General features: G+C 45.2%; 1 protein-coding gene across 1 annotated transcript in view; it reads right to left on the bottom strand.

Moving 5' to 3' along the window:
• Positions 1-21,901, bottom strand: part of LOC123748436 (uncharacterized) — a 283,872-nt gene that overhangs the window by 236,246 nt on the left and 25,725 nt on the right. Inside the window, exon 3 of the mRNA XM_069328429.1 lies at positions 21,602-21,822. Within this exon, the coding sequence (XP_069184530.1) occupies positions 21,602-21,822 (221 nt within the window). The remainder of the gene's footprint in view (positions 1-21,601; positions 21,823-21,901) is intronic.

Genomic DNA, 21,901 nt, shown 5'->3' with positions numbered 1-21,901 from the left:
TATTGTCCAGCCCCTATCATCCTGCTTCACAGGGTTCTCTTGAACGTAGTCATCAGACAATCAAAGCACTCTTGAAAAAGTTTTGTAGTGAAACCTCTAAGGATTGGGATAAGCAAATCGACCTTATAATGTGTATCTACAGAAGTCTCCCCAATGAGTCCCTAGGAGTATCTCCTTGTGAGATGCTCTACGGCCGTAAGTGCCGTACTCCCCTTAAGGCTTTCAAAGACTCTCTCCGAGATGCCACCTTCAGTGAGCATCAGAATGTGCCCCAGTTTCTTCAAAACCTTCAACACATTCTAGAGAGAGTCCACCGTTTTGCCCATGATAATCTATTGAAAGCCCAGGAGAGGATGAAGACTCATTACGACCAGACCAGAAAAGTACGAAAATTTAAGCCGGGAGATTCGTGCTTGCATATTTTCCTATCCCAGGTTCACCTTTACAAAACAGGTTTTCAGGACCCTACCGCGTCAAAGAGTGCAGAAATAACAACAACTACGTCATAGAGACTCCAGATAGGCGGAGGAAGACCCAGCTGTGCCACGTCAACCTCCTGAAGCAATATAATGGTACTCCTCCCACTGTCCTGATTAACTGTTCTACCTTCACAGAACCCTACATCCACAGTGAGACCTTCCCAGCTTCTCCTCCCGAAAGCACTGACAAGGAGTCGGCGCTTTCTAATTCCGAAATCCTTAATGATCTTCCCAAATACTTTCAGGATAATAATCGTGCTCCTTTGCCCTATTCTAATTCCACTCTCACCTCGTCAGATAAGCCCTTCATCCTCCATGTCGACGCCAATGGTACCGATCGACTTGAGAATGGTCCAGGACGGACCGAAACGTCGTCGTCCCTTCAATTTCTAGTGTGTGGTCTGGTCAACATACTTCAGCCACGTTATTGTGACTCATCGCCTGCCAATGGTACCGACGTTGGTGGTGTCGTGATGCAGCAACGAGGCGAGAAGAATACACCTGTCAGCGACTACTGCTACAAGGAACAACGGAACAATTGGCAAGGAGCTACTCTTCATCATCCTGAAGCTCCAGCACTTCACTCAACACCTGAAAATTGCTCGGTCCACCATCAACACGGACCGCACCACCCTACACCTCCTGCAGCACGCCCACTTCTCATCTCAACGTCTTCTACTATGGGCTTGCTAACTGCAGAAATTCAACCTGGAGACACGCTATACCAAGATTCCGACAACATCTTAGCCCATGATCTCTCCAGAGTTTATGAAGTATTAGCGACTCCATCTATTACTCCACCACATTACGACGTACTTCTTCCAGAACCGCAGGCTTCGGGGGAGAGTTGTGACGATAATCTCCTTCAAGAGATTGAGCCTGCTCTTCCCTCCAAAAATACGTCGCTACAAATATATAAAACTACTATGGAAGAAATGTCCAACAACGACAACAACATCTCCAAAGTTTGCCAGAGAGCAAAACGTATGCAGCCAGGAACACCTGCTCCACCTCAAACCGCCAAACTACCTGTCTTGTTGCCGGCTCCTCGCTGATTGGCCGCCGGTCTAGCTGCAACTGCACTCCACCCACCATACTACTTGATGTCTGGGGCCGCCACGACCTCAGTCTTCAGAATATTCAGTGCTTTCATATGGTTAACACGTCTTCTTGGTAGACTAAGCTGTGGCTTACGTGTACTAAGAGAGGTGATAGCTTAAAGCCAATATTCCTGCACCTCTCATTTTATTGTATATTGCACAGCTTGTTATTGCTCACTTGTCTTAACGTAACTTTTCATTTTGTCATTCGATTATTCTTATTATTTTTGATTGATTTTATTATACGAATTTGTATGTCAATTTTATTCATGTTTTGATTTCTTTAACGTAATTAAAATTCCATTGTTAAAATTTACTTGTGTTTTGTGTGTCTTCTCCTTACCTTACCACAGACGAAGTTCCAGATTTTCTATTTTTTTTTTTATTCTATGTGACGAGGCCATACCCCTAGCTTTGAACAGCCGAACACCAACGCGTTAGACAGTTGCTACGGCTACATCGTGGCGTGTGTGTGTATTTACCTAGTTATATTCACCTAGTTGTGTCTGCGGGTCTGAGCTCTGCTCTTTCGCCGCCTCTCACTGTAAATCAACTGTTACTAACTAACAGTTGGGTGGACAGCGCTTCGGATATGTAGTCCTGTGGTTCCGGGTTCGATCCGCAGTGAAGGCGGAGACAAATGGACAAAATGTTTCTTTCACTCTGATGGACCTGTTCACCAAGCAGTAAATAGGTACCTGGGAGTTAGTCCGCTGCTACGGGCTGCTTCCTGGGGTGTGTGTAACATAAAGGAGGCCTGGTCGAGGACCGGGCCTCGGTGTAACAAACTAGGCTGTTGTAAGAATTATCCAGAGTGGTTTATCGACAAAAGAGAATGGGAAGCTGAGCCCGCATGGTGACCTGGGAAACCTGACCCCCAGGGGAATTCGCGGTGGAAATAACCGACGCTTTGTTCATAGCTGCGTATAATGAATCATCCTATAGTATTCAGTAATTTAGAGAAAATTAGCCTTTATTCATTTTGCATTAAAATTGTATTGTATAATAGTACTGGATACAATATCAAGAGTATTCTAATTATTGAGTTTAAGTCACCATCAGTGACGTCACGAATCAGATCTAACTTGTAAGGCGGAGTGACCGGCGGTCATAGGTCAGCAGGGTTGACATGTCTATTATTTCTCAAAGTTCAATTAACCATTTTGGGGATCGGGAACAGCTCTGCCGTAGATGTTGGTGTAACTTAATTTCAGTAAAATAATTCAACCAGTCTGGATCAATTAAGTACAACAGAGGTTAATTGTTATAACTTAAACCTGGCTAGTAACTTGGTAAAACTTTGACTAGGCGGAAGGATACAATGTTCTGTCTGGGGTAGACCAGACAAGGGAGAGATCAGTGTGGAAACGGGAGCAGCTGGGATAAGAGGTCAAACATCTTACCTCTCCCCGAGACCAGCCCAACATCTAGAGCTGGTCGCCCAAGGTATAGTTGCTATGGTTATGTATAGAAATAGTCTCATTTGCCATTCAGGTCAAGTAGGGAGTGTTAAAGTGACAGGGAGTGAACATATTTAGATTTTGTTTTAGTTTTTCTTTTAATAAATTAAATTTGTTAATATTTCGCATTTTATTGTTTCCATGTGTTTTATGTGTATACTTGTCCTGGTCACGAGGTCCACACGAGGAAGAGTTGGATCGGGCGCCGATTCTAACATCGAATCATTCCCGTGGAATTAATTTCACACTCTTAAGTTTCCACGGTCATTGAGTGGGGATCAAGCCCCAAGGTTGAATAATTAGCGTGATCGATCCAGACCTCGATCATTGCTCTGTGTTGCTGGTCTGGTGGTGGCAGCGTAGAGGCGACTCTAGGGTTTTGTTCAAAGCCTAGGTCACGTCATACTGGGTGTAGAATCCTAAGTCGGTCAATCGTCTTAGGACCACGTGGCGTGGAGTTGGCTTTGGTAAAAGTTTTGGAGTCCCTTGGTAGAGAATAAAAAGTAAGAATACGGGTAGAGGGCAAAGAAGGAAGTGAAGTAGAGTGAGAGAAACCCAAACTCGTGTTACAATGGTGCACAGCGGTGGTTTCAACAATTTTGTTTGAAATTGTTGAAAGGCTCACGCGTCTAGCCGTTCGAACACGTGCGCGGGTGCTAAGGAGACAGCCGCGGGCCAGGATTAGCAGTGCGCCCCACAAGTGCGTTTGAGTGGGGATTGGCGAATCTTGGGTCATGCGGGCTGATATGATTAAGGTTTAGTTAGTAAGATTAGGCTGTTAAAATAGATTTATTGAAAAGGAGACCGCTCCGAGTTGATTGGACTGGGTACCATACTCGACCCATTGCAATTAATTCAGAGGTGTTGGGAGCCGCCATACTCTCAACAGCAGTTCCTTGAGGGCTGTCGGGGGCGGATATATCTGTGGGACGCCAGTAGATAGTCCGAGGGCGTTATTAGACGACCCAAAACTCTAGGAAAAACGTAATCCGTGAAGGGCGTTGCGGCCTCCGAGGGACGGACTAGTAACCTACCTAGCAGCGATTCAACAACTAAGTGATCGCACACTTAGTGGAGGTTGAGTCGTCCCTAGTCATAATTGTTGCTGAAAGCTGCGTGTCGCTCTGTTGGAACCTAGACGGTGTGGCCCCTAGGCTAGGTGTGGTACGGCGAGCCGGTAGGAGCAATTATAAGATTAAGTCGAGTGCATTTTTGAATTAAGTATACTTAAATTTATAAAGTAATTTCCGTTTATTTGCGTTGTTCTAGATTAATTTTTTTCCCTTACATTCAATCACCGGTTAAATTTTTTTTTATCAAAGTGTTTAGCATTTTCTTGCATATTAGGCTAAGTGCGTACATTAAGTTTTGCTATTCCCTGTTGTATTAGTCTAAGTCAGAGGCGTTGTTGCTAGAGTGTAGTTAACCCTCTGGACTTAGGGCTATGTGTCGGTCACGATAGATAAGTGAAGGAGTTTAAGGGATAGTAAGTTGCGTGTAAATGCTTAATAGAGTCCGTGGAATATTTCTAAGTATTTTGGGATAAGTTTTCGGCTAAGTCAATGTCGGAAAGTCGTTAACTGTAATTAATTTGTATTCATGGGTCACGTGTATGATCTGGGTGTCATTAGGATTCCCCAGTCGATGCGAGTGATATTTTCTAGTTTTTACCAGTAAGACGGTAGAATTGTGTTTGTAGACTTAGAATTCTGTTTTCAGTAGAAACGTAGGTGGAAAATTTTCTAAGTCCAGCTTGGGCTAGAATCTGACTTTTTGGCGGAAATTCTAATTTTCAGGTTTCGTGTATATCCTAGGGTCAGTATTACTCTCTAGTGCGCGCAAGGGACGTAATTCTGTTCGTAAAGCATTAAACAGTGATAATTACATTTTTGCCGAATTTAGTTATTTTTCGAGAAAATCGTGTTGTAATTTTGTCAGAGTCCATTTGAGGTGAAAATCTCGGATTTTGACGAAAATTCGAATTAGTGAGTGTTGAAACCGCCCGAAGTGTCGGTATTGTTCTGTATACAACGTCAGTAGTAAATAATAACGTATTTATATCTGGAAACGAGAAACCCAAATTTTTGTGAATTAAAGGAGTTTTGTGATATTTGGGGTGATAGAAATTTTTTTTCCCTCGGAGTCAGAAAAATTGGCAGAGTCCAGCAATTGAGTAAAAACGCAGTTTTTGATAAAAATTCAATTTTTAGTAAGCATAGGTCCTGGGTGTCTATATTAATCGCTAGAGCGGTTTATTAACGTAAAACTAGTTATTTTCCTTCAGAACAAAAATTTTGATTTTTCAGCGTTTAAGCGAAAAAGCGCGGGACTTAGTTTTTTTTTTCAGCGCAGCTGGTCCCGCTCCATCAGTCATCAGGGGCCACGCTGCTCACTTCAAGCGTGTTTAGTATTCAAGTACAGTAAATATTCTTTATTAATCCATCACGAGTGCTGCGCGTTAGTTGCGTTATCATTTAAATTGTTTTATATAAATTAGATTCTTTAATTTTTTTAACGTAAAGGACTTAGGTTTCAGCAATAGAACTGCGGGATATTTCACGGGCAGACACTCATTGGATTCACTTCAGCGATTCTCTCGATAAATCGGTGTATTTCCTATTTTGGGAATTTAGTAGTTTTCTCTTAGAATAGAGTTGTGATTTTTTTTTTATTTGTGTAAGATCACGGTTGTAGTGAGTCCGGGTCGAGGGTGTACTAAAGGGTAGTTTAGAAGAGACGTGGCACACCAGGAATCACAGAAAATGTTTAACCCAGATAATGACCAGTCAGTGGGGACCAGTGGGAGTGGAAGTGGAAGTGTAGAGGACAGCACCTCTTCCGACACCACTGGGGACCACCTAGGTACACCTCATCCGTCACTACAACAACCCCAACCCCATCCTCAATTCCCATACCAACCCTATCCTCAATTCCCATACCAACCCCATCCTCAGTTCCCATACCAACCCTTCCCCCAACCCCAGGCCACTCCATACCCATTCCAACCCCAGGCCACCCCATACCCATACCCATTCCAACCCCAGGCCACCCCATACCCATACCCATTCCAACCCCAGGCCACCCCATACCCATACCCATTCCAACCCCAGGCCACCCCATACCCATACCCATTCCAACCCCAGGCCACCCCATACCCATACCCATTCCAACCCCAGGCCACACCCCAGCCTGAGGTCACCCACACCATACCTCAACCCCAACCTCAATCCACACCCCAACCCGAGGCCACCCACACCATTCCTCAACCCCAACCTCCATCCACACCCCAACCCGAGGCCACCCACACTATACCTCAACCCCAACCTCCATCCACACCCCAACCCCAGGCCACCCACACCATACCTCAACCCCAACCCCAGGCCGCCACAGCCTTAGACAGGTAGATGCGCACGGAGACGCCGGGCACTCAGTTGTCGCCATACGTAGAGGCGTTAAGTAAAGGCGAGGGAGCCAAGCCGAGGAACTGTGGCGCGGGTTCATCAGGCGGGAAGCAGCCCTCAGCTGCAAGCTCGAGCCACCCTGCGCGGGGTACCAACAGAGATCCGCGGAGGTGTTACTCCTGCTGGAAGCGCGGGCATATACAGAGGGATTGCGAAGTCACTCCTACGAAAGCATGAAAGCAGGCTCCTAGTGATGGTAGGCCTACTTTTGAGGTGAAAGTGGAAGGTGTGAGATTGACAGCTTTTGTTGATACAGGAAGCCAGGCAACGGTAATTAAAAAGTCAGCCTTCAGCAATTTTAAGTATGCACGTCTTCAACGTTGCGCAAAGACATTAACAGCAGTCAATGGGGAAAAGATTGAGATCGTAGGTCAAGGTACAGTTAATTTTGAGATTGATGGGGCATTGCAGCCTCACACATGTACGATCGTAGAGAACCTTGATTTTCCTGGTCACATCTTAATGGGAACTGATTTTCTGTCGCGATTTGATTATTCCTTGTCTGCTCAAAAAGGGGCTAGGAACTGCAGGTTGCAGTTGGGACAGACTTCCTACCCAGTGGAGATGATCGACCATCCCCCAGTTGTAGCTTCAATTAAGAGGAAGCTGAAATATAATGCGCACTATCCAAAATTGATTTTTAAGTCTCTTCCAGACACAGTTAAGAGGTCATGCGCATTGCATGCATTGACCAAACAGAGTTGCCCACCACATTCTGTTAAATTTATTAAAGTAGCCGTGGGACGTCACATACAACCAGGTACCACCCTTCAGGTGGCTGGGAGATGTGATAGTTTATTAATTCCTCATCACTTAGTTGTAGTGCTCGATAAAGGTGCACTCATTCCAGTTGTCAATCTTTCACATAAGACTTTTCGCTTCAGGGCAGGTGATAGGGTATCTCAGGGAACCATGGTGGAGGACACAGAAATCTTTCACCATGAGTCAGCTGAGACGCCAGCCGTCACTGCACAATGTAGTGCACTGAATATGTTGAACACTAAAACACCATCCAAAGTACAATACGAAACGAGAAATGTTGCACAGAATGTAGAGGAAGTGGAAAAATTAATTTCAGCACTTGATTTGCAACATGTTGCACAGGCGGATAGGAAGACACTGAGAGGAGTTTTACGAAAATTCCCGAAATTGTTTGCGACAGAGGATGACCAGATTGGTCTCCTTGATAAGATCGAGCACACCATTCCAACTGGTGACCATTTGCCTGTGTACACAAGACAGTGGAGGTTGCCGGAACAGGCAAAGAACATTATCAGGGAGGAGTGCCAGAAAATGTTGAGACAGGGCGTGATAGAGCCTAGTACGTCACCATGGCTCTCTCCTGTTGTGCTAGTTCGGAAACCGGACGGTAGTTATCGTTTCTGTGTTGACTACCGGAAGGTGAACGAATTAACTAAGGGTGATGTGTATCCGTTGCCCCGAATACAGGAGATAATAGATCAATTTGGTGCTGCTAAGTATTTCTCAACTCTTGACGCAAAATCGGCGTATTGGGCGATTCCGGTGGCAGAACAAGATAGGGAAAAAACAGCATTCTCGGATGGTAGGCACACTTATCAATTCCGTAGGATGCCGTTTGGTTTGAAGACAGCGCCTTCGTCGTTTCAGAGGGCCATCAACTTTATCCTTAGTCCGGTACTGGGTAGGCATTCTTTAGCGTACCTGGATGATGTTGTGATATATTCCAGGACGTTTGAGGAACACCTACAGGACTTGACTGAGACTTTGAAGTTGTTAGATCAGGCAGGTTTCAGGCTGAATGTTCAGAAGTGCACCTTGGCGGCTCAGAAATTCAAATTTCTGGGGTTCCAGGTGTGCCCAGACGGTATCCGACCTGACCCAGATTCTTGCCGCGCCATTGCTGACATGCCTACTCCAAGGACAGCAAAGGACGTGCGTAGGTTTTTGGGGGCGGCCGGATATTTTCGTCGTCACATTGAAGGTTTCGCTGGCATTTCAGCACTCCTGACTGATCTGACAAAGAAAAATGCGAAGTTTGTGTGGAAATCAGAACATGACGAGGCCTATCGCAAACTGAAAGACCAACTAATCACGACACCGGTATTGGCTATTCCTGATTTTGAGAAAGAGTGGGAAGTGCACACTGACGCCAGCGGTATTGCTATTGGCGGGTGCTTAATTCAGCGAGACGCAGATAATTTACCCCATCCAGTAGCCTATTTCAGTAGGAAGGTCAAAGGACCTGAAGTTCGTTATTCAGCTACGGATCGGGAGGCACTGGCAGTAGTAGAATCAGTTAGGTATTTCGAGCCTTACCTATTTCAGCGCCATTTTGTAATCTACACAGACCATCGAGCATTAACACACATATTAAAAAGCGAACGAAATGCCCACGAATGTCACGCTGGTCTCACGAACTTTCGGCCCACTCGTTCCAGATTTTGTACAAGCCTGGTCCAGCCCATGTTGTGCCAGATACGCTAAGTAGAAATATAGCGGCAATGCAGATTAATGAAAATATTGAAACCATTCCATCGGATAAAATGAGAGAATACCAGATGAACGAGCCTAGATGGAAAGAAATTATTGAGTATTTAGAGGGAGGAAAATACCCGAAAAAGAAAAAGAATTTACCTATTCATGATTTTGAGATGAAACAGGGCGTCCTGTATTATGTTAATAGCCAGAATGATAGGGCAGTATTTCAGCTAGTTATTCCGGACGCGTTGCGGTCATCAGCGTTAAAGCTTGCACATGCTTCAAAAATTGCAGGGCATCCGGGGATCTTTAAAACGCACTTAAAAGCAAAGTCTCTATTTTATTTTCCAGGATTACTTTCTGAGGTAATCAATTTCGTGAAGTCGTGCCCTCGTTGCCAGAGGAGGAAAGGCACCCTTAAGGTACAAGCCCCACTTCAGGAATTTCCTGAAATTCGTGAACCGTTAGATCGTGTGGGGGCCGATCTGATTGATTTACACCACAGTCATGCGGGTAACAGATACGTGTTGGTGCTAGTTGACCATCTGTCTAGATACACTACACTAGTTGCATTACCTCAGAAGGATTCTCGTACGGTTGCAGATGCGTTCTTGCGTAGGTTCGTTACTGTATTCGGACCTCCTAAAGTTTTAGTCTCTGACCGGGGTCAAGAATTCAATGGGAATATATTTAGAGAAGTTTGTAAGATTTTAGAGACAACTTCGGCTTTTACAACGGCCTACCACCCACAAGCAAACGGAATGACGGAACGGACTAATCGTTCAGTCAAGGATATGCTTGCAATCCTTGCTGAACATGATGCAAACACCTGGGATGAACACCTACCCTATGTTCAGTTCGCCTTGAATACTGCCATCCACCAATCAATTAACACCCAACCACTTCATTTGTTTACTGGTAATTCATGCAATTTCCCCTCAGGTCTGCTTAACAGACATAATGTTGCATACGGGGAGGACTATCCTTCAGAGGTCCTTGGAAAAATGAGAAATGCATGGAATATTGCAGCTGAAGCGTCCAAGAAGGCACGGACTCGGTATGCTCATTTTTATGACAAGAAAGTGCGCCCTCTTGAGTTGAAGGAAGGGAGCCTCGTACTGAGAGTGAATGAGGCTGCGCCCGCCAATCAGAGCAGGAAACTAGCTCCGAGGTGGCGAGGACCATATAGAGTAATTAAAAGGGCGGGGCCGGTTAATCTTGTTATAAAGGGAGTGTTCGAGGACCAGGTGGAAAGGACAATTCATGTGAATAAATTGAAACATTATCATGCTAGAGAGGAATTAGAACTGCCTTCAGCGGGTCTAGTTCCTGACTCAGCAGTGCTGACTCATGGCTTCACCGACGAGTCAGAAGATGAGGATGACCCTCTGTCATCGCTCATCAGTAGTCAGGTGCAGTCTCGCCACCCTATGGTGACGAGATCTCGCGCTATACAGTAAAGTAACTTCCTTGGTTAGTATAATTTAGTATTCATTAGATTTTCCTGTAAAGGCAATGAGATGTACTATGTCTATACTTGACTCAGGTAGCAACTTTTACCGTGCTCTGGGGTTCCACCTCCACCAAACCCAGAGTATATCTATGCTTCCGCTGTGTTGTGTCTGTCTGTTCCCAGGTCTGATTGGTACACCGACCCAGTTGTTCCAGCCACACGTGAACCCTTGTCTGTAAAGACCGAGGGGGGAGGCACGTTACACAAAGCCCTCCCCCCACCAGACCCAGTAACCCATACATCAGTTACTTTGGGGAGGAGTGACTGTCCAAGAGTCACCCGGCCGACGCCTCACGTCACTAACGAGGTTGTCAGGGCCAGCGAGCTGTCCACATATAGCAGTCACCGGAGGTGCCATACAACGCCGGGGTAGCTGTCTCGAGATCACCACTACCCACCTGCTGCGTCATCAAGACTGCAGCCATTCCAGCAGTGTTGGAGGAGAGGTCAAGAAATGGAAAGCACGTAGCAGTACTCAAGAATTTCGCCGGAAGATTAATGATTACGTCATCTGAAGTAACAAGAAAGCAGAAGTAAGGCGGTCACAGGTGGAAGGCACGGTTTCCCTACAGAGTACCGGGACTCGCCAATAGAAGGTCGCAAAATTGTTTCCTTTGGCCTAAAGTCGGCGGTACGAGGGTATACACAGTTGGTGTTTACGGCCTAGTAACCTGGTGACATCAAGAAACGCCTGAGATGACGTGAGCAATGATGGAAGACGAGATTCACCTGTTCTGCAAACAAGCAACCCGCCTCTACGACCTTCTGACACCACTCCTGCTAAGAGACACCGTTGGTACATCCAGTCCTGTTCTGCTGTGGTCATCTGCGCCGTCAAGTTTAACATCAAGGCTGCCGTGTGAACTGTGATTGATATGAAGGCGTGTGGACTGTCGAGAGCAAGATTAATGGCCGAAGTAACAGTATTCTACAGCTGTCACTTGGCACTCAGCTCTACTACACTCTGTCGTCATTCAAGAGTACCGGATGGGAGTACAAGAGGACCAGGTATTGATGTCTACACATGAGAAGAAGCAAGATCGACACCGTCATCGTCAGCGACTACATTCAGCATCCAGCAGCATCGATTTTTTTTTCTCGTTTACTCAATATGAACAATTGATACAAACAACAAAGTTGGCTCTGAACATCTGTGTAAAGAACATCTGGACACTTTTGTTTAAATGTTGAAAAACAGATTTAGAATCAATACTTTATAAATGTTGAAAAACAGATTTAAAATAATTCTGGTATAATATATGAATTTTACTCTATAAATTGGTCAGTAATCAAAATCGAAGCCCCTGTGTAATTGTCTCAGCCCAGAACAAACGGTCATGGAAAATTATGTTGTGCTATTTTTTGCAGAATGTTTGAACACAGGAGAGGCGGACCAATATAAACACTGACTTCTAGTGAGTGAGAACACTTGGCTGTACAGTCAGCCGAAACCTGTGATATAGTATAGGAATTTGTTTTATATTTTTTAGATACATGTAATAAACATTAGGTGTGTTCCTTAACATGTCAAGGTTGACATTGATGGGGAGTGGTTAGTACACGGATGTGTACCCGATAGTTCCGTAGTACGCTCCCGGATGACTGAAAGTTCAGTCTGAAGTTATAACTTTAATGTTTGTTTGAGCACGGTGTGGCCGGCTCTAGAGGACACATGGACTTGGCTAGTGAAGAGCCAAGAGAGTTTAATAGCTAGTCTTTGATGGTAGAGTAGGGCCATGTTATTTAGCTATGTCAGTAAGGATAGGATGTATGTTTCCTGATATTGGAGGATTGCTGTCAGTTGACAGCTGAGAAATTTATGAAATATGAACATGTTTATTATGATGTTGGACTATTAATTGTCAAATTTTATTAGTTAGGTTAGCTTTTGTTTGTGGCATGAGTTGAATTGTGGGTTTGGATACTAAACCTCGTGATTTTTAACAAATTAACAAGGTTTACTAAGTGCTTGTGCGGGGGGGTTGTAACAAACTAGGCTGTTGTAAGAATTATCCAGAGTGGTTTATCGACAAAAGAGAATGGGAAGCTGAGCCCGCATGGTGACCTGGGAAACCTGACCCCCAGGGGAATTCGCGGTGGAAATAACCGACGCTTTGTTCATAGCTGCGTATAATGAATCATCCTATAGTATTCAGTAATTTAGAGAAAATTAGCCTTTATTCATTTTGCATTAAAATTGTATTGTATAATAGTACTGGATACAATATCAAGAGTATTCTAATTATTGAGTTTAAGTCACCATCAGTGACGTCACGAATCAGATCTAACTTGTAAGGCGGAGTGACCGGCGGTCATAGGTCAGCAGGGTTGACATGTCTATTATTTCTCAAAGTTCAATTAACCATTTTGGGGATCGGGAACACCTCTGCCGTAGATGTTTGTGTAACTTAATTTCAGTAAAATAATTCAACCAGTCTGGATCAATTAAGTACAACAGAGGTTAATTGTTATAACTTAAACCTGGCTAGTAACTTGGTAAAACTTTGACTAGGCGGAAGGATACAATGTTCTGTCTGGGGTAGACCAGACAAGGGAGTGATCAGTGTGGAAACGGGAGCAGCTGGGATAAGAGGTCAAACATCTTACCTCTCCCCGAGACCAGCCCAACATCTAGAGCTGGTCGCCCAAGGTATAGTTGCTATGGTTATGTATAGAAATAGTCTCATTTGCCATTCAGGTCAAGTAGGGAGTGTTAAAGTGACAGGGAGTGAACATATTTAGATTTTGTTTTAGTTTTTCTTTTAATAAATTAAATTTGTTAATATTTCGCATTTTATTGTTTCCATGTGTTTTATGTGTATACTTGTCCTGGTCACGAGGTCCACACGAGGAAGAGTTGGATTGGGCGCCGATTCTAACATCGAATCATTCCCGTGGAATTAATTTCACACTCTTAAGTTTCCACGGTCATTGAGTGGGGATCAAGCCCCAAGGTTGATTAATTAGCGTGATCGATCCAGACCTCGATCATTGCTCTGTGTTGCTGGTCTGGTGGTGGCAGCGTAGAGGCGACTCTAGGGTTTTGTTCAAAGCCTAGGTCACGTCATACTGGGTGTAGAATCCTAAGTCGGTCAATCGTCTTAGGACCACGTGGCGTGGAGTTGGCTTTGGTAAAAGTTTTGGAGTCCCTTGGTAAAGAATAAAAAGTAAGAATACGGGTAGAGGGCAAAGAAGGAAGTGAAGTAGAGTGAGAGAAGCCCAAACTCGTGTTACATCGGGAACGCTAAGCTCCGAAATCATCTCAGGATAACCTCAAGATAAGATAATTACTAAATTCCTCCCTCCCTAACACACACACATACGCACCCAGGAAGCAGCCCGTAGCAGCTGACTAACTCCCAGGTACCAATTTACTGATAGGTGAACAGTTACATCAGGGTAAAAGAAACTCTGCCCATTGTTTCTCGCCTGCGTTGGGAATCGAACCCGACCCACAGGATTACGTGTGCAGCGTGCTGTCTACACAGCCACCGGCGCCCGTGTAGTTAGAAAGAACGTTTTCAGTGTCAGAGTAGTTAACAGATAATGCATTAGGCAGTGATGTGGTGGAGGCTGACTCCATGCACAATTTCAAGTGTAGATATGATAGAGCCCAATAGGCTCGGTCAATCAACTGGTGTACAGATTGCTGAGCCTTCTGGGCTCTGTCATATCTACATTTGAAACTGTGTATGGAGTCAGCCTCCACCACATCACTGCCTAATGTATTCCATCTGTTAACTTCTCTGATACTGAAAAAGTTCCTTCTAACGTCCCTGTGGCTCATGTGGTTACTCAGTTTCCACCTGTGTTCCCTTGTTCGTGTGCATGTGTACTCACCTAATTGTAATCACCTAATTGTGATTGCGGGGGTTGAGCTTTGGCTCTTTGGTCCCGCCTCTCAACTGTCAATCAACTGGTGTACAGATTCCTGAGCCTTCTGGGCTCTATCATATTTACATTTGAAACTGTGTATGGAGTCAGCCTCCACCACATCACTTCCTAGAGCATTCCATTTATTAACTACTCTGACACTGAAAAATTCTTTCTAACGTCTCTGTGGCTCATCTGGGTACTAAGTTTCCACCTGTGTCCCCTTTTTCGTGTCCCACCAGTGCTGAAAAGTTTGTCTTTGTCCACCCTGTCATTTCCCCTGAGAATTTTGTAGGTGGTTATCATGTCTCCCCTTACTCTTCTGTTTTCCAGAGATGTGAGGTTCAGCTCCTTTAGCCTTTCCTCGTAGCCCATTCCTCTCAGTTCCGGGACGAGCATGGTGGCATACCGCTGAATCTTCTCTAGCTATGTCTTGTGTTCAACTAGGTATGGACTCCAGGCTGGAGCTGCATACTCCAGGATTGGTCTTACATAAGTGGTATACAGGGTTCTGAAAGATTCCTTACACAAGTTTCCGAAGGGAGTTCTTATGTTGGCCAGTCTAGCAAATGCCGCTGATGATATTCTTTGTATGTGGGCCTCTGGGGACAGGTTCGGAGGGATATCAATTCCCAGATCTTTCTCTCTATTTGACTCTTGCAGGATTTCTCCTCCCAGATGATACCTTGTGTTCAGCCTCCTGCTCCCTTCGCCTAATTTCATCACCTTACACTTTCCTGAGTTGAACTTTAGCAGCCATTTTCTAGACCATTCTTCCAGTTTATCCATATCATCCTGTAGTCTCTGTCTATCTTCATCTGTCTTGATTCTCCTCATAATTTTTGCATCATCAGCAAACATTGAGAGGAATGATGCTATACCCACCGGAAGATCGTTTACATATATTAGAAACAGGATGGGTCCAAGTACTGAGCCCTGTGGGACTCTGCTGGTGACATCTCGCCACTCTGATGTCTCCCCCCTCACCGCTACTCGCTGTTTCCTGTTGCTTAAGTACTCCTTTATCCACTGGAGCACCTTCCCTTTTACTCCTGCCTGTTGCTCCACCTTTTTTAACAGCCTTTTGTGGAGTACTGTGTCAAAGGCTTTCTGGCAGTCCAGGAAAATACAGTCGGCCCACTTTTCTATTTCCTGCCTAATTTTTGTTGCCTGGTCATAAAATTCTATTAAACCTGTGAGGCACGATTTACCATCCCTGAACCCATGTTGGTGGTGCATTACAAAGTTATTTTCCTCCAGATGCTCTACGAGCCTTTTCCTCACGATCTTCTCCATCACCCTGCATGGTATACAAGTTAAGGAAACTGGCCTGTAGTTCAGTGCCTTTTGCCTGTCACTCTTCTTGTATATTGGGACCACGTTAGCTGTCTTCCAACTTTCTGGTAAGTCCCCTGTTTCTAGTGACCTGTTATACACCATAGAGAGTGGCACACTTAGTGCTTCTGCACCTTTCTTTAGTATCCATGGTGAGATTCTGTCAGGCCCAACAGCCTTTGTCACATCCACCTCCAGCAGATACCTTTTGACCTCATCACTGGTGAGGTCAAATTCCTCCAAGGTTGCTTGGTTTGCCGCCTCCTCATTTAGTGCAGGGGCTTCTCCTTGCTCTATTGTGAAGACCTCCTGGAATCTCTTGTTGAGTTCTTCACACACCTCCTTGTCATTCTCTGTGTATCTGTTCTCCCCTTTTGCAGCTTCATCACTTGTTCTTTCACTGCTGTTTTCCTCCTGATGTAGCTGTGGAGCAGCTTTGGCTGGGTCTTGGCTTTACTCGTGATGTCATTTTCCAACTGTCTCTCTGCTTCCCTCCTCACTCTGAGGTACTCATTTCTGGCCCTCTGGTATCTCTCCCTGCTCTCTGGTGTTTTGTTATTTCTATAGTTTCTCCATGTTCTTTTACTCAGTTGCTTCGCTACCTTGCATTCCTGGTTAAGCCAAGGGTTTTTATGTTGTTTTTCGTTTTTCTCCTTTTGGACGGGGATAAACCTGTTTGCAGCTTCCTGGCATTTCTGGGTGACAAAATCCATCATGACCTGCACATTCTTGTCTCTAAGTTCTGATTCCCATGGTATTTCCCTGAGGAAGTTCCTCATCTCGTCATATTTTCCTCAGTCTATTTCCCTCCTATCCAGATCCTTGGATAGGTTATCCCTACCTCCACTAAGTACTCAAAGGTCAGTACACTGTGGTCACACATTCCTATGGGGGCCTCAACTTTGACTTCCCTTATTTCTGACTCATTCAGGGTAAATATCAAGTCGAGTCTAGCTGATTCATCATTGCCTCTCACTCTTGTAGGTTCCTTGACATGCTGGCTCAGAAAATTCCTTGTTGCCACTTCCAAGAGTTTAGCTCTCCACGTATCTGCACCTCCATGTGGGTCCCCATTCTCCCAGTCTATCTTTCCGTGGTTGAAATCGCCCATGATTAAGAGTCTTGAGCCATTCCTGCAGGCAACTGAAGCTGCTCTCTCTATTATATTAATGGTTGCAATGTTGTTCCTATCAAACTCCTGTCCAGGTTTTTTCATTTAGGGGAGGGGTTGTAAATGACTGCCACTATTATCTTAGGTCCACCCATTGTTGTAGTTCCTGTTATGTAATCTCTGAATCCGTCACAGCCTGGAATTTCTTCTCATCAAAACTCCAGTCCTTCCTTATCAGCAGGGCCACTCCTCCACCTCCTCTCCCTTCCCTCTCTTTTCTTACAATATAGTAGTCCTTTGGAAACACAGCATCTGTTATGACTCCTGATAATTTTGTTTCCGTTAGTCCATTACATCAGGGTTTTCTTCTTGCACCTTTTCTGCCAGTTCACTTGCTTTATTGGTAATCCTATCAATGTTTGAGTACATTACCTTGAAGCTCACTTTCTTATATCCAATTTCACCCTCACTCCTCACAAGTGTAGGAAGTTGTTCCAAGGTCATTGCTACTTGGGTAGGCTCATCCTCCTTTGAGGTAGTTGCCACGTGTTCAGGGGGAGGTGGAGTGGGGGATGGAGGGTATAGGTCTTCCTCAGGCCTGCTTGGGGCAGGAAGAAGTCCTGGGGGTGAGGGGGCAGGGATTGCTTGGGGGGAGGGCACGCCCTCTTGTGGTGTAGTTGACAGGGGTATGGGGGGAGGTGGAGTGGGGGGATAGATGGCTTTGGTCTTGCTCAGGCCTGCTTGGGGCAGGAAGAAGATCTGTGGCTGGGAATGCAGGGGATACTTGGGGTAAGGGGAGGGGGAGGATTTGGATTTCATGATGGGCATTGTGCAGGGGCAAGGAAGGGTTTGTGCTGGGGGATAGGGGGGGGGGACCCAATTGGGTGGTGGGCTGGGGTGTTGCTTCCCCCCCTGGGGTTCCTGGGTTGCTGGATTGGGGTTCCCCACGCCCCTCTGGGATTGCTGGGTTGGAGGCTGAAGTTCCCTTGCTCCCTTCCCTCTCCTTGCGCCTTTTCCTTGCATCTGCTGCCCTTACTATTTCGTCTCTGGTCATGTCCCTCTGAACATATACCTCTTTGTAGTTCCTTGCATACATCAGTTTGCTCTTCTTTACTAGGATGTCCTCTTTGATGTCCTCGCTCTTGAATACTACATTGATCAATCTCTTTTTGTCTCTGTTGTACTGGCCAATCCGGAAAAACTGTTCTATGTCTCGTTCAGCCCCTTCCATTCCTATCTCCTTTAATATCCCTGCCACTGCAGCTTTGTCTTTAGTCCTCGATTCCTTCCTTGTGGAACCCTCTTGTTCCTTCACACCTACCACTACTACAGCTCTTTTCCTTTCCATTAGCTGGCTTGTGCATCTAGCTTCCTCCTGTGAGGTTACTGCTTTCATTACAACTTCCTTGACTGTGGACATTGCTCCTAGGCTCTTCAGCATTTCAGTAAAGGTTGGGCCAATTGTAGGGGTCCCTGCCATTGCTACATCTCCTGGTACCTGGGGGTTGGTTCCCTGGACCAGAGTCTGATGAGGGCCTGTTTTTAGGCTTTTTATATCCTCTTGCGCTGCACTTAGTTCTGTCTGCAGCTTACACACAGTTTCCCTCAGGTCCTTCAATTCCCCACTGACTTCCTTTCAAGCCTTAGCAATCATCTCTATGTATGACTCGTCCAGTCCCTCTCTTCCAGCTTCATTCTGTTGTCTTATCATCCCGCTTGACCTGTGTGTGTGTGTGTGTGTGTGTGTGTGTGTGTGTGTGTGTGTGTGTGTGTGTGTGTGTGTGTGTGTGTGTACTCACCTAGTTGTGCTTGCGGGAATTGAGCTCTGGCTCTATGGTCCCACCTCTCAACTGTCAATCAACTGGTGTGTATGTGTCAAAATACCCGTTGATTGATTGACAGTTAAAAGGCGGGCCGAAAGAGCTAGATCTCAACCCCCCGCAAGCACAACTAGATGAATAGAACTAGGTGAGTACTACTAGGTGAATACATCTGTGGGGGATCTACAATCCCCCACCAAACAGTTGAAGACCCAGGCAGGAGTTTGATGACAACAACAAGGTTGTTTAGATGAACTACAGAAGGCAGCAACACTAGCTCACAGAATGAGAGCGAAGCTGCTGGTAATGGGGGACCTAAATCATGGAGAGATCAATTGGAACTCTAGGAATCCCCATGGCAGAGAGGAAACGTGGGGAGCAGAGTTAGTAGACGTTACAGACAGGAATTTCCTAACACATCATGTGAAGGCAGACACAAAGAAAAGAGGAGGAGATGCACCGAGCCTATTAGACTCGATTTTCACCCAGAACGTAGAAGCCATCGAGAATTTGGAACATGAATTACCCTTAGGACCCAGTGACTATTGTGTCCTAGTCTTTGACTACATGATGGAACTTAAGATTATGACTACTGAACAAGAGGTCAGGGAAACGAGAGTTGACTACAGGAAAGGGGATTACAAGAGGATAAGGGAATACCTGGGAGAAGTGCAGTGGGAGGAAGAAATTAGAGGAAAAACAGTCCAGGATATGATGAACCTAATCATATGGAAATGCAAAGAGACCAAAGAGAGATTTATACCAAAAATAAAGACAAGAAGTAGGAGGGGATATAATAACCTATGGATTAACAGACAGTGTCAGGAAGCAAAAATGAGAAGAGGGAGGGAATGGAAGAAGTACAGAAGACAAAAGACAGAGGACAACAGGAACAGATGCAACAGAGCTAGGAACGATTACATCAACATAAGATGAGTATCAAAAAGAAATTATGAGAACGATATTGCGATCAAAGTGAAAAACAATCTAAATTGCTACACAGCCATATGAGAAGGAAAATGTAGGTGAACGACCAAGTGACAAGAATAGGGAAATAGAGGGGCATATACGGAAAGTGACAAGGAAATCTGCGAGGTACTGAATTCAAGTTTCTATGGAGTGTTCACAACCGAGCCTGAGCAGCTCCCATTGTTAGAGGACATTACCCTAGGTGAAAGACTATCAGATATAGAGGTGACAGCAGAGGAGGTAATGAAACAGTTGACAACACTGGATGCAACTAAAGCGGTTGGGCCAGACAAAGTATCACCGTGGATACTAAAAGAGGCAGCGCCGGCCCTTAGTGTACCTCTGGTAAGGATCTTTAATGAGTCATTTATGACGGGAGAATTGCCCAGATGCTGGAAGAAGGCAAATGTGGTACCAATTATTTTCAAGAAAGGGGATAGGGAGGAGGCACTCAACTACAGACCTGTATCCCTGACAAGCATCCCCTGCAAAATAATTGAAAGAATAATAAAGCTAAGACTTGTCTCACACCTAGAGAACATTAGGTTTGTAAACAAACATCAACGCCGGTGTTTCACTGTTCAGGTAAGGGAAATCATGCCTGAAAAACCTCCTAGAATTCTGTGATAAAATAACAAGAATAAGGCAGGACAGGGAAGTATATGGGCAGACTGGATATTTCTAGACAGCCAAAAAGCCTTTGATACAGTACCGCACATGAGACTGCTATTCAAACTTGAGAGGCAGGCGGGAGTAAGCGAAAAGCCCCTAGCATGGGTAAGGAACTACCTAACATGAAGCAGTCAGAGAGTAACGGTAAGGGGCGAGAAGTCGGACTGGCGAACAGTAACGAGTGGAGTACCTCAAGGATCGGTGTTGAGACCAGGTTTATTCTAAATATACGTTAATGACATGTTTACAGGAGTAGAGTCCTGTATTTCGATGTTCACGGCTGACGCAAAATTAATGAGAAGAGTTGTGTGAGATGAGGATTGTAGGATCCTCAAAGAGGACTTGAACAAGTTGCAGAGATGGTCAGAGAAATGACTACTGGAGTTCAACACGAGCAAATGTTCAGTTATGGAAATGGTATTAGGCGATAGGAGACCAAAGGGACAATACACACTGAAGGGAAACTACCTACCTCTGACGATTCGAGAAAGAGACCTGGGAGTAGACGTAACACCTAATCTAACTCATGAGGCACATAAATAGGATAACGACAGCAGCGTACTCTATACTGGCAAAAATTAGAACATCATTCAGAAACCTAAGTAAGGATGCATTTAGAGCGCTTTACACTGTCTACGTGAGACCAGTCTTAGAGTATGCTGCACCATCATAGAGTCCCCATATGAAAAAAAACACAAAAGGAAACTGGAAAAGGTTCAAAAGTTTCGGACGAGGCTCGTCCCAGAGTTACGAGGGATGGGGTATGAAGAGCGTCTGAAGGAACTGAACCTGACGACACTAGAAAAAACAAGGGAGAGGGAGTATGATAAGAACATAAAAAATACTCGGGGAATGAACAGAGTGGAAACAGAAGAAATTTTCACACGGAATAATAACAGAACGAGGAGACAACGATGGAAGCTGGAAACTCAGATGAGTCACAGAGATGTTAGGAAGTTTTCGTTTAGCATGAGAGTAGTGGAAAAAGGGAATGCACTTAAGGAGCAGGTTGTGGAAGCAAACTACTCATAATTTTAAAACTAGGTATGATAGGGAAATATGACCGGAGTCATTGCTGTAAACAACCGGTGGCTAGATAGGCGGGATCCTAGACCCAATGCTCGATCCTGCAGACACAAATAAGTGAGTACACACACACACACACACACACACACACACACACACACACACACACACACACACACACACACACAAACACACACACACACACACAAACACACACACACACACACACACACACACACACACACACACAAACGTACATAAAAAAGGCAAACTACATTTATATATATTCCCTACTAACTCCAGGCGAGACATCAGTACTCACCAACCACGCGAAGTAGGACTCTGCCGTTGTGTGTGGGCGAAGACTGGAAGTCGAGACGGCAGCGAAACTCTCCTTGGTCACTGAACTCCACCTCCCGGACCACCAGGACCCAGCTCCACCCGCTCTGCTGCTCCTGGAAGGTGGCGCGCCCCCCGAACATGTCCGAGGCGCGCGTGCTCCCACTTCCTGCCTCCTGGAGACCTCGTGAGCGAAAATCCACACTGCAGAAGAGACCAAGAGAAGGGTGTTGACACTTGATATATCACTGTTGGAGTTTGGTATCGTTTTTTTTAAGGCATT

The sequence above is a fragment of the Procambarus clarkii genome, chromosome 21 (genome assembly GCF_040958095.1).
Source record: "Procambarus clarkii isolate CNS0578487 chromosome 21, FALCON_Pclarkii_2.0, whole genome shotgun sequence".
NCBI classification, from domain to species: Eukaryota; Metazoa; Arthropoda; class Malacostraca; order Decapoda; family Cambaridae; genus Procambarus; species Procambarus clarkii.
This window is presented reverse-complemented; position numbering and strand designations above follow the sequence as displayed.